A 14,046-nucleotide genomic window follows, 5' to 3' on the forward strand; every position below is an offset into this window, starting at 1 on the left:
GAGCTTGTGCGCGCGCGTCGATGCAAAGGAACTTTTTCATAGCCGCCTGGGCGGCTATACGATATTATGCTCTCGACGAGCTAGTGTACATATTTAAAAACGTATTATGCTAATAAAGGACTCGCGTTACCAACTTATATAGTACTACATGCTCATGCACGCGCGTGCGTCGACTCTCTGTGTATATATAATACGTCGAGCTCGTCGTTATCAATTTAAAAATCAATTTGGCCCCCAGGCATTTTTCGCTCGTGCAATTCTGGCCTGCATGTACGGTACACTGCAAGCTTCGCGTACGCGAGCACACGCGCATAATTGTAAATAACGTGTATTTTTGGCCTTGATGACGCTCAAGCTTCGTATAGCACTGCATCACACTGAGCGAGCGTTATTACACGTACGCACCACGCGTATGATGTTAACGGACACTCGCGTATACATGCGCGTACGCATAAGTACAAATTCGTTAAGCTCGCGAGCGATAAATGTATGGCCCTTGTTAAACATATATGCAATATGATTTTCACCGCGCTGCTGCCACCGCCGTACTGCCGCTGCGGCCGCCGCTGTTGCTGCAGCAGCAGCAGGAGCTCTGCACGATCATTAATGTAATGTTATTATATTACGGTGCAGCAACAATTTGTGTTCCCCTTTTTCACCCTATGCAGTGTGTATATACACATCCTTCGTGCTGACTGGGCGCTTTTTGAAACTCGTGTCTCGCCCGAGCTCGCTTGCTCGCGGACGCGTGTGCCAGCGCGTAATTACTTATGCAAATACGTGGAAAAATTAATGCGCTCAATTTGTCGCGGCTAATTAGAAAATTATATATATTTTTTAATAAAGTCGTTTGACCAGGCGAACGCGAAAAATATATACGCTAAATCGGCTCTTTTTATTTAAAAAATCTCAAATAATATCTATGCGAGCGTAAAAACTACTTTCTCAAACGGCAAACTTTGCGACACCAACAGAGAGCCAGAGAAAGAGAGGGAGAAAGCCTTAAACTCTTTGTCGTCCGTGCGTCCTTGGCATACACGAAAAATCACACAAACCTTTCTACCCATGCCCGTGTATGTGTGTGTAATTGTGTTTGGACGCACGAGATATATTTATACGTAGCGCAGGGCTTAAAAGTATTTCATACCCGCACACATAGACGGACGCCCATGCGTCCACACCCTTAGAGAAGTTGCCCTAGAGCCGCTGCATTAGAGACGTTTATGTACAGAGAAAGAGAGGAGAGCCTGGCCTGGGCTAAAAGCGAGTGTACAGTAGTAGGCAGGAGAGAAAGAAAGCTCGGTGAGGGAGAGGAAAAGAGAAAAAGGTAAGGTCCAGAGGGTTTAACCTTTCTTTCTGTGCGGTGACGTGCGGCAGAGAGAGAACTGCTGCTACCGCTGCAGCAGCTGAGTAAAGAAGTAGCTATATATATTCGGGCGTTTGTTGAAAAGTTTGCTGAATGCATCCTAGATGACTTCGGGGGTTGACTTTGATCTCGCCGTGCGCTACACACGAATACCGCTCGCATCCAGTCCCTGCGTCTACCAATACATGTACTAAACGTTACATAAATAAATAAATTGTTTATATATTTTTCGAGCGCATGTGCTCGGGGTTTAGTTGAAAAATATTGAGCTTGCATAGCTGCGAGACAAAGGAGGATAGCCATCAGCTAGTGATTTTGATATTTTGTTATTAAACGAGGAAAATGAAATTAAGCCGTGAAACGACGGTCGCATCGTTAAAAAAACGTTTAGTGAAATATGCGCGGTATTTAAAAGTAAAAAAAAAAAGAAAAAGAAAAATGAAATATGAACGTTAAGGAAAAGGATTCAGGATGTTTCGTTTAATTTTGCCCAGAAGTCGTATATACTAAAAGAAGTTCCACTTACTCTGCGCACTATTTTACTGTCTTTTGTCCGTTTTAAAATTCTTCTTATAGATATATGTGGGTGTGTGTGCTCGCAGTCTCGCCGCGTAAAACCATTTCATATAAAATGTCAAGTACAAAGTAAAGCTTAATTTCTATTAAAAAAAATTTCATCTCTTCAACGATTTTACAAATATTATAATTTTTTCGCGTATTTCCGACGCACGCGGCTCACGAATGTTTTTTATTCTAATTTTCTCGCTCTACACATCCACGTACGTATATTTTGCCGAAAAATGTTGCACAGCTACTGCAGAGCTTCGTGAAAAATTCACCAATCAAAAGAATCCATTGTGTAGACGGCCCAGCGCGTATATATAAAACGCGCTTTAAAACGCGTTGCTCTACTTATATATTATAGGACGAAAAGGGAGGCGATTTTGTTCTCTCTTGAGCCCAAGATAAATATTCATTTGGCCGTAAAACATTTTTCCCCAGGTAGCTATACATCAGCTGCGTGCGCTGCGCGCTAGAGCACACGAGGCGCGCTCGCGCGATTGTTGCTGAGTTGCTGCGCTCCGCTATATGATATACACACGCTATATAGCTAGAGAGCTGTGTAGATATTTTTTTTTCTTTCAGGGCAATTGTGAATCGTATTGATTATCGGCGAAACGTTCACGATATATACACGCGTGTGGATATTATTTTTTGATAGGCGCCCGCTAGCGCGCGATATGCTTCGCCTATTATAATAGTATCCATGGCCATAGATATTGGAACGCGCGCTGCTTTTGCTCGCGCGGTAACTTTACGCTCGCAGCCGCCACGCGACCTCGTAGAGAGAAGAAATTTCATATAACGCAATATTCATAGCGTCGTTATACAAGTTTTGAGTATATTTTGCGCTTGAACGGTAATAATTTTAATTGCTCAGATGCTCTCGCGGGCTCCCCCACTAGTACTTGCTTGCTTCACAGGCTGTGAGGGAGCAGGTAAATTTTCGGGGTACGAGTGACGTTACAAGTATCGCGCGGGCCAAGTTTTCGAGCACGTATTATGGTGCGGCTGTTCGCATTAATATTATCAATCTTTCATCTATTATAATTATAAATTGTACTCGAAGTTTCTCGAGGAAATAATTACTCTCTTTCTGTACCACGCGCGTACAACACGAAAGTCGAGCTTGCGAGCAAGCACGAGTGCAGGCTGCTGCTACACTGCTGCTGCTGCCTGTGTGCTCAAGCGCCGATGGACCGTAATTTTGCGCGCAAACGAAACCCAGCTCTCTTTACGCTTGATAAAATTTCGATGAAAAAAGCCATCAAGCGTACCCGCGTACACCCCCCATTCACGCAAAAAAGAGAGAAAAAAGCGGGGAAGTAAAGAGAAAGAGAGAGAGAGTGAGAGAGGGGAAAAATTCAATCTGCCCATTCAGCCCCGCTGATAGAGCTGCATTATACACGTATGCGTTTGACAAGGCGCCGAGTGGCGAGCAGCGAACGTAACGTATGTATTTCAGTCATAAAGAAAAAGCGCACGGCTATTTCGAAAAGTTTAACCCGCATATTGCTGGGCTGTATACACGTATAGCGCACTTATCGTATTAAAGCTCCCGACACGAGAGAGAGAGAGAGCGGCGCTCATGCTGCTGGAGAGCTGGTGTTTATAAACATGCCTTATCTCGCATTGCCACTGTGTGCACCGTGTGCCGGGGTGCTGCGGCGATGGCGGCAGTAGCAGCAGCAGCAGCAGCAGCAGCAGCAAAAGCAAATGTATACTACAGAAGTAGAGGTGGTAGCAGCGGTAGCAGCAGCAGTTTGTTCGCTGTTATTATCCTCAACTGAGAAAGTGTACATTTGCGAGGCGCGAGCCCCTCGGTGGCAATTTCGTATAAACTATGCATTACGTGTATATATAGTGAAGCTAATATAAAGCGAGGCAGTACATACAGCAACGGCAGCAGCAGCGGCAACAGCATTGGCATAAGCCTCTTAAATACGTGAGGAGAAATTTATCAAAACGTCAATGAATTGTCTCATTGGTCATTGAAATTGAAAAACACTGGCATGGGGTATGAGGCAAAAACAACAGCAACGGTGGACTAGCCCCGCAGTGTGACAATCTCTCTCTCTCTCTCTCTCTCTCTCTCTCTCTAGCGATTCGAGCTCGTTCGATGAACGGAAAATTTGTTGATATTTGCTTTGACTGTTGCCGCGTGTTATATATATTATACGGTGAAAATTCTGACACGTTCTATCTCTATAATGCAGCTCTCGCCTCGTTCATTCGTTCGTTCGTTGGTTCGTTTCGCTTCGAGCGCGCTATATGTATAACTGCCTCAGCGCGCCGTGCGCTGCGTTGTTCAAATAATAAGCCATGGCCACAGGGGCATTAATATTTGTCACGCCCAGTATAATTAATATTATTGTCACTTTTGAATTTACTTCTCCGTAGCTGCGAGCTGCTGCTGTTGCTGTTGCCGTTGCTGTTGCAGCGCGAGAATCAACAAACAAGCGCCAACCGTATACCTGTAATGCACAGTCTTTCGAGCAACAGCGCAGCATCAGCAACTGTTGCCCGCGAGAGAACTGCAGTCATAATAATGCTCGCTCGTACTCTTTAATCACTGCTCGAACAGGCTATATAACTGTCACTACTGCTGCTGGCCTCGTCATAGTCGTAGTCGTCGTCGTCGTCGTCCCCCAAGTCAAATCGAACTTTGAGAGCTCCGCGAGCTATGCATGCACCGCGACGCGCGCAAAAGGAATAATTAATTACGTTAAAATTTCGCATAAATCAAGCGCGCGCGTGCATTCGCGTTGACGCTCTCTTTCTCTTAATCGTTTTATCACTTTCTGTATGAGAGGAGAGAGCTAGAGAGCTTTGGAGTCTCGAGTTGGCCAGAGGTGGTAAAGAGGCTGCTGCTGCACACACAGGGGGTGGGCGAGAGACGGCACTAGGTATATAAAAGCCGCGCGGTTGAGAAAGGGAGGTAGAGCTAGCTGCTGCTGCTGCTGCTGCTACTGTGGTGCGGCGGCGGCTCCGAAGAGGGTCTCCTCGCTTTTTCGCACGCGCGATTAATCAATAGGTAAACGAAGCGTTTTAATTACAGTCACCCTTGGCTTTTCTCAATAATAGTTTGCCTCGCCTTCCTACTTAATCCTCGCGCATCGCGGCTCGAGCAATTAAATTTTATTTCCTCCCTCTCGCAAAATGATGCTTTAATGCGTTCGTTTGCGCACGGGGGTTGAGTGTATATGCACACACACACACACACACGCACACAAGCACAAACACTCGTTGGCGTACGTACGGTCACAAAACGCATACAGACGTTTGTGTAAATATATATAGCTAAATATACATACGCTTATATGGAGCTGCGTACGCGCTACGTCACGGTGCATTTGGAAGCGCAGAACAAATGTATATGAATAATTCTAAATTCTGCATGTTGTCTGTGCTGGCAGAGCAGCGCAACACCAACATATACTACATATACAACATATATGTATGCATATGGAAGGGGCATTTGATTAAAACAAAGTGCAGGTTGCGCGCGTTGTGACAGTTCTCATTTAAATTAGCCATATTTCAGCCTAGCAGTCATAAATTTTCCCTCACTAGCTTTAAACTGTGCTTCGCCACGCGCCACGCGTGCCCCGCGTATAATAATACGTAGTACGTATGAGTATGGGTATAAACGCTATAGATAGTCGAAAAAGCCGAAGCAAATTTAATGGATGCAGAGACTGTATGGGCTAGGCGATTTAATTCGCGCGCCGCCGACTTTTGTGCACAATGATAGTCGTCGTATACGCGATAGAAATTGTTGCGCTGTGTATGTATAGCGATTCGAATCGGATGTACCGTAGGCACTTTGTCGCTCGCTGAGCTCTCGTGTCGGAGCACACGAGACCAAAGCCATGCGGCGGTGGATAGTTTCGCTCTTCGATCGTTAAACATGCACAAGAATTCGCAGCCGAAAGTTGAGCTCTTTGGCTGTTGCCACCATCACCGCTACTACCAGTACTGCTACGGCTGCTGCTGCTGCTGCCGCTATTGCTGTTGGCGTTGAAATCGTTCGGAGCCTTTTATCTCCTTCGGGGGTAATAATAGCCGTGTAGTTGCGCAGGTATAAAGCCGGAGGGCCGAGTAGAGAGCTATACAACGACGATATATATATATATATATACGATATATATACGATATATATCGGAGTCACGTGAATAATACATGGGCGCACGTGGCTCGAGCGCGCGCGCAAGAGAGAGAGTAAGAGCGGCGATCGCACCAGCTTGTAAAGGGAGGCACTTATCGCCCATCACGATATCTGCGCTGCTGCAGAGGAGGCAAGGCGCAATCACGATCTCTCGCCCCGGCTCTTACATGCGCCCCAGTGTCATTATCGTCCTCATCATCGCCCCGCCGCCGTCGTCTTGTTGCAGCATCAGCAGCAGCAGCAGCAGCAGTTATACAGCACCGAGCTTATACAGAGATAGCGGCGTACACTATATAGGATCGAGCGCGCCTGAAAATTTCACAATCCAATCCGGGCGAGCTTGGGCTCGCTTATACAGCTGTATATAGTTATATTCGCGTGTATAGATGCGATACAATACGTGACCGTGCGGGCACGTATATCCTCGCGTGTGTGTGTATGTGTGTGTGTGTATCCAATAGACTTGACGTGCCTCGAGTCACACACTTTTCTTGCGCGATCGCATCAGAATTCGAGCTGCGTATAGACAGACTGTCAGGCAGTGCACGGCACTCGACTGCGAAAGAGCGAGAGAGAGAGAGAGAGAGAGAGCGCATATTCACGTTCGCGCAGAAAGGGATTAATATTTCAAAGCGACGCGCGGTGCACTACCGCCACGCCGGTACTAGTGGTAGTAGCGGTGGTGGTGGCGGTGTTGGTGGTGTTGGTAGCGGCAGGGGCGAGTCTCTCACTCTCTTGACTAGAAACGACGATTGGCCTCATCCGCAGAGCAGCGGCAGCTAGCGCAGTTCGCCGCCGCCACCGCCGTGCAGAGCCGGGATATACGCGAGCCGAATATTAATTCCGTTGGCGTTGGCTGGCTGAGCTGCGCTGCTACCTACAGCGGAAGGGAGTGATTTCACGGGCGCATAGAGCTTCGTCTCGCACTTGCATACAGCATATATACATATTACATTCATGTGTGCGTGCGTGCTGCTGCTGCGAGGACGTGTGTGGAAACTCGCGCGAGCTTATATTCTCTCTGTATGTCGTACCTACTATTTCAGAGCCCGTACACGGCCTCGAGAGCCCCCCACAGAACGCGTGTGTTGACGGGCCGAGTCAAGCCAGCAGATCCTAAACTACCCAATAGTCCGGGCGCCACACACGCGCGCGTACACAAAAATATCCCAGGGCTTAGCTGCTGCTGCTTCTGCTGTATATAAACTCGCAGATATAGCACAGCTTGCGGAGGGCCGGATATGTATAATGCACGCAAGCTCGCTTTCGTTTCTAATTTACGCTCCCTCTCTCCTGCTACTACCACCGCCTACGTACGTGCGGTAGAGCGAGGCTTTTTGCGAGAGAGCCTCTGCTCGTATTCAAAAGACGGAGGATTTCAATAATAGAGAGCGAGGGAGAGAGCGAGAGATTTGCCGCGCGCGCTTGGGTCAGGCAAGGATTACCTCGAGCTTGCGGGGTGCAAGGCCTTTTTTATGGCCTCGTTTCGGGCTGGGTCGTCATTAGTTTAAATGTGTGTGACTTTGCGTGTGTATGTGTGCGAGTCCCGAGCCTCCCCGTCGTTGGAGCAGTGCGTCACGTGATAAATAGATTTCGCTGATATTGCCAACGCGCCGCGCGCCAGAGGGCTGAAACAGATTAGCGGTGACGCCGCTATATATGTATATTACCATTATAGCTTGGCCGAGAGCCGTTCTTCAGGCATATGCTCGGCGCTTCCGTCCGCTGCCGCCGCCACCGCTACACTGTAATGAAGATGTTGCGGATCCGAGCCAGAGTGTCGGCCCTACCTACACCTATCTATCTACCAGAGCTTTCATATTGCGTTTTGATTTACCTTCCGGCGACTCGATTGTGCGCGCGCGCCCCGATGAAATATTCCTGCACTCAAAATAGGGAGCAGCGATGGCATGAAGCTTATATCCTGAACAAACAAACGATCCGATAATTAACTATCGTACAGAAGGCTCTCTCGAGTCGAGCCGAAAAAAACTTTCGCTTTATACGTATTACTCGCGTTTAATGGCTGCGAGCGCTCGCACGACGAAGGTATTCGAACGAAACCTTTTCCACGGAGAAAGAGAAAGAATAAGACCAGTTTATGAGGTGTGAAGAGCGAAAAAAAAAGTTTAAAGAGAGAGAGAGAGAGAGAAGGAAAAAAGAAGTGGAGCTCGCAGAGAGAGAGAGAGAGAGAGAGGGGGCCACCCGGATAATTTATAAGAGTGGATTTTACAAGTGAGTTGCCGGTCATGGTTTTACGCTCGAGCGCTCGCTGATAGGATTAGGCGCGCGATAAGAATTCGCGCGCGCGCGTATATATAGCCAGCTCGAGCTCGGGCTCGACGCGGCGGTGGCCTATTCGCGTAGTTGATGGAACAATTGGACTGGTTTATTGAGCTCTCGTATTACTACTAGCTAGCTGCTTGCGCGCGCGCGCGAGCCGAGCTCGAGCTCCTCGGGCTCATTAAACATTTCCAATGGCTCGACGCTGCTACCTATATAGCTCGAAAGCTCGGCGCGATATCCCCAACGCCGTACTCTGCCATAAAGTACTACGGGATCCTGCGCCCCGCCGCCGCCGCTAAGACGAAGAAGAAGAAGAAGAATGAAGGAGAAAAAGTTTTTTCATCCGACTAAATGATAACGATAGCGCGGCGCGCACTGCGAGTCGGATATTTCGATATATATAACAGCAATTGGCGCTTTGTATAAATAAACTTTATTCGATTTCGATGGACTTTATATAACGAGGGATTTTGCGCGCGGGAATCATTATCTCTCGATTAGGAAAATCGATGTAAAATGTAGGCTATTATTAGATGCGTCCTCGACGTGATCGTCGTCGTCGTCGTCGTCGACGCCGTGTGTCAGTTGCAAATCAGCCGACCTAAAAAGCGATCCACTCGCGAGTAATCATTAATCATTGTCGTAACGAGTACCTATATGTTTATCGATATACCAAGTTGCTGCTTAAATACTTGGATATATTGGTATGAGAGCAGCCTCGATAAGGCCTGCGCCGAGAGAACTCGATCATTTGCTCGTTTCGTTCGGCGTTGTGTGCTCAATAGCTGTATATACTTATCCGCCTGTAATGCAAAACATGTAATGCGCGCAGCAGCTAATGTACAGAGAGTTAGACTCGATACTAATTGCAGCTTGTCTCTCTAATTTCAATGGACTACTGCATCGCTGCAGCGACTCCGATCACGATGATCATCGTTAAATTCGTCTGCTCGCGCTTAATCACTGCATATATATAGATCGATTCGATCGGTTAAGCGCGATTATCTCTTTGTGGATGTTTTTTTGGCGTACGCGATTATATGATTAGGGCCATTTCAGCGGCGCAGCTTCGTTTCAAAACGATTCAGCTACGTATACGTTGCACACACGTATCATATGTAACACACATATTCACGCAAGCGCACCGAGCGAGCAACGCGCTTTTGCGCCACGCATAAAGCTCGCGAGCTATTAAAATTTTGCACAGCTACTACGCGCCGAGTTCGCTGGCATAGACTAGAGCTTGAACAGTCAACCGCCGCCGCTGCTGTTCGCTCCCTCTCGTGCACTTTATACAGCTGGCTTGGGAATAATAACAGTTTCGCAGCGCATCGTGGCATAGAGCGCAGCATTACAGCAGTAGATGTATAGCGCGCGGCAGCAGCACCAGTAGTGCAGTAGTATCAAAATAAAGCACGAAGCAGATTTCGCTTTACATCTTATTAATTTTCAAAGTTCGCCGCTCAGCGCGCGCGTTTCGTTTTCGCGAAATGCTCTCGCGCGAATTCGCAAACTACGCTTGTATACTGCCGAGTACGCGATGTACCGCGCGAACGGCGCCTGTGTATATACCGCGCGTTGCAGTTTCTCTATCTTCCTTTTTTCATTGCTATATATTTATTTACGTATCTCGTACTAGGGCATGTATGTAAGTATAAAACGAAGCGTGCATCGTAGCAAAAAGGTGGCGTGGAATTGGATAGAAGAAAAAAAACTCGCTGCAGAATAATACGTGTAAGGGTGGTAAACAAAAGGCTTAATTAAAGGGTAATGCAGATAAATTTACAGGATCTTCGGTGTATGGCTGCGCAAGCTATTTACTGCGTAATATTGATTTTCTGCTCTTTTTCCTAATTAGTGCGCCGGCTTTGCTCTTGTACCTTATAGGGTGTACACGCGTATGCACATGCACCATGCATGTTTTTATAGATAAATACAAGCTTGTAGCCCACGAGAGAAAGAGCGAAATTCTCGGATCTCGCGTGCAACGTGCACATAATAATGGCAACAGCAGCAGCAAGAGAAACAGTGCACGAGTTCAATGCTATAACAGTCGCGCGAGCCTTACAAAGATCCACGCAAGTAAAATTGCATTGATAACGAGGTGTGCTGAGTCGGCCTGTAATGCTACACATTTCATAAGCAAGCCGTAGCGGCGGATCGCGCCGCCAACTTGGCAGCTGCAAGCTCAACGCCACGTACACTTGCATGCAGCTCTGGCTTTTATATGCAAGCGCGCGCTACGATCACTTGTAAGGCTGTGTGCAGGTATATAAGGGCGCTCGCTCGCGTGCGCGGTGTATGTAAGCACACGTATTATATATAGGGCGCGGGGACGACTTTGCAATAGTTGTTGAAGCGGAGCAGTTACTGCAAGCTCCGAAGAGCTAGCTCCTTCAATTGAACGACGACGAATAATTTATGTATGCGTTATACCGACTGCTAAGCTCGACGCGCCCACGCGCGCTTGCGGTATATATAAACTTATTAGATGAATGTGTTCTACACGGAGTGCAGCGCGAAAGAGAAGGAGCGAGAGCAGGAAATATAGGGTGGAACATAAGCCACGCGATGCCGGAGCAATGTCTCTCTTTCACTCACTCGCTCTCTCTCTCTCTCTCTTGCCGCCTCGAGCTGTAAGCTGCGCTCTCGGTGCTGGTGCTCTTTCATCTAGCCCAGAGCGATATGTTCGATCGAGGATTATTAAGAGAACGGAGCGACGCGCGTCTGAGCTTGCAAGTTCGTCTACTCCGCGCGTTCGCAAAAGCAAGGTTGAAATATGCTTCCGAGCTAAATTATATATCTATATAACGTATGATGATGGTCTAAGGCAAGTGACGCCACCACCACCAACGCCGCCAACGGTGGTGTGAATAGCGTGGCATATAACTAGTTGTGCACGCATATAATAGACTCGGATGCCATTGTGCCAAGCTCCGAAGCAGCAGCAGCAGCTTCTATAAAGCTCTCTCTCTCTCTCTCTTGCTGTCCCTGCCGCACGAGATGCCGCCTTGTGACACGCGAGCCCGTTAGCATCGCGCGCGCGCATGTGTGTGTCTGTGTATATAATACGTAGGCTAGTATGTGAGTGCTGTGAGGCGAGATACGAAGCTCGTATATAGCTGGCTATATAGCTAGGCGACACGATGACCCAATAACGACACGACTCGAGCAGTCCTCTAAGCTCCTAATACGCGCGCCCGACCGAGCATTTCCTATACCCAAGATTTTTTTCACAGACCCTCGAGGATGAATGTGTATGTGTGTGCGAGTAGTTCGTATTATATACGGGTACCTTTTTTTCAGTGCCCTCTACCCCTCTAGCTCTCTATACGCATCAGACGTGATCTATCAAACTTATTTTTGAATCAAATATCCTCTCTCTCTCTCTCTCTCTCTCTCCTTCGTCAGCTCTACTTTCCTATTGTTCAGGTGCGGCGCGGCGCGCTCGCGGCTTTTTTAGCCACTATACCATCCCAGCCGAGTACTATATAATACCGTCTCATCATTCTTGAGCTCGCTACCGTGGGGACTGGGCTGAAAAAATATCTCTCCATTACTCTCGGTACTGCGGCCACGACAAAAAATGTATGTATATCACGAGCTCGCTAATCCAAACAAATGAGCTTATCAAACATGCAAGTGCAGTCGTCGTCGTCGTCGTCCGCGTACTCTATATAAAATATAAAAAGTCTCTGCTCGGAGCTTGGAAAAAAATATCCTTAACGTACTATACTCTTTCTCGCTGTCTCTCCCTCTCTCTCCGGACGGATGGTTCATTTTTTGCTTTTCTGCTCTTTGGCGTTGCAGAAAACGATGGGCTCAGGCTGATCGATGGCCTACTCCACAGCGAAAAGGATAGCGGCAGCATTGGCTCGATGTCGGGAGGCGGCGCCAGCGGTAAGCTACCTGTGACGAAATTCGCCACCGTCTCCGGTGGCAGTGGCAGTGGCAGTGGCGTTGGAACAATAACTGCAGCCACGACGACGACGTTGTTGAGCAGCGCGACGCATTTCGCCGACGAGGGAAGCGAGAACGTGACTGCTCTGGTCGGCCATCCAGCCGTGCTGCTGTGCAGCGTGCGCAACCTCGGCAATAGGACGGTGAGTTATCCGCTGCAGCCAGCAGCAGCTATATATTACATTTATACAATGTATATGTACAGCGTATACACATAGTGGTAAAAGTACTCGGTCGTGCACGTACCAAAGCTTCGGCCGCGCGAGCAGCTTTTGTTTGAGCTTTTTTGGCCGTACACTTCGAGTTTCTTCGACCGTGACTATGGATTGTTTCGGCAAAAGGTGGGCTTTATGCTTCGTGTTCTCGATATATCAATTTTTCTCATTTTTCGCAGTCTATTGAAATAATGCATTTTCCAATGCGTTCAAAAATTAAATGTAATCATGTAACCTCATTTGATTACGAGAATATTTAATTTTAAGCTAAAAGTATAATAGTTGATTTCAAAGATCACATTAACTCTTTTTTATGAAAAATTAGAAAAAATGCTTAAAAATTCTACATTTAATGTCTAATCAAATTACTCGGAAAAATGCCCGTTAATAAATAGCTCAGCTGGTTGCTTTGACAAAAAATCGTATAGTTTAAATGGAAAAAAAGGAAAAAAATAAAGTATAAAGAGCACGCGTGCGGATCGTAAAATTTTCAACGCAATCTAAAATCTATGCACCGTTTTGCGTGTAAGTTAAAGCCATGAAATTCGCTTCATTTTTTAAAATGAAATTATGCGAAAGGCCGTGCCAGGAAATTAATAATCACGCGTAGCTTTACGCGGAAAAATGGTTGTGAATTTTTTCGTCAATTTGAAGGATAATCCGTGCTCTCTCTCTCTCTCTCTCTCTCTCGGTTATACACTATTCAAAAGAAATGGGCCTTTGTAGGTCACGTTGAAAACGCGAAATCTTTGGCAGCTCCGCGTAGTGTACTGTGTGTAACATTTCCTATGCTCGGGCAGTGAAAAAGCAATTTTTCATTTGCCAAGTCGTGTACTTAACATACGAATGAATTTCGCTGTTACATACATGATTTTGTTACACGTACATGCGCGCACGTGTCTTTTTGGCAGTTGAAAACCGCCGAGGCTTGATTCCCCGACAGCGTCTTCAGATCGTGGGCTATTATTCACAAATTCCATATAAGCTCCGTGCCAAGCGTGGTAATACGTGTATTTGACGTAACTGAATTAAATAGGCGCGTGTAGGTATCCGCCAATTTCACGAGTTATTTATGCCTTTTATATCTTTGTCTCTCGTGTAAAGATTTCTTACTTTTTTCATCGAGTACGTATAAAGCAGAATTCAGGAAGATTTCGTGTCGATATTACCACCGAGAGCTGCTAATGAAGCGTCGAGGCACTGCTCAAGCCGCGAATATATCCCCTCGCATATGCGCGTATAACGAGATGAAAACGAATCGGGCACGTAGACATACAGCAGCGAATACGTGTCGATGAAAACATTATAGTCTAATGCATGCGCATATGGGTACAGAGAGAGGGAGAGAAACCGGAGCTGTACTCGAAACTATAGGCTTAATGAATTCCACGCGCGGTACGCTACACACACGCGCACACATACACACAACGGGCTTTATTAATCCTTGTTGCGCGCGAGCTACAATCAGCACCCGGCCGCGCGCTTTATAT

The 14,046-nt window shown here is 47.0% G+C and overlaps 1 protein-coding gene across 1 annotated transcript in view; it reads left to right on the plus strand.

The window, feature by feature from the left end:
- LOC106656014 (zwei Ig domain protein zig-8-like) overlaps positions 1–14,046 on the plus strand; it is a 34,971-nt gene that overhangs the window by 6,283 nt on the left and 14,642 nt on the right. Inside the window, exon 2 of the mRNA XM_014376624.2 lies at positions 12,192–12,484. Coding sequence (XP_014232110.1) covers positions 12,192–12,484 — 293 coding nt within the window. The remainder of the gene's footprint in view (positions 1–12,191; positions 12,485–14,046) is intronic.

Source organism: Trichogramma pretiosum, unplaced genomic scaffold (genome assembly GCF_000599845.2).
Source record: "Trichogramma pretiosum strain Unisexual culture from Peru unplaced genomic scaffold, Tpre_2.0 scaffold4, whole genome shotgun sequence".
In the NCBI taxonomy this organism is placed as follows: Eukaryota; Metazoa; Arthropoda; class Insecta; order Hymenoptera; family Trichogrammatidae; genus Trichogramma; species Trichogramma pretiosum.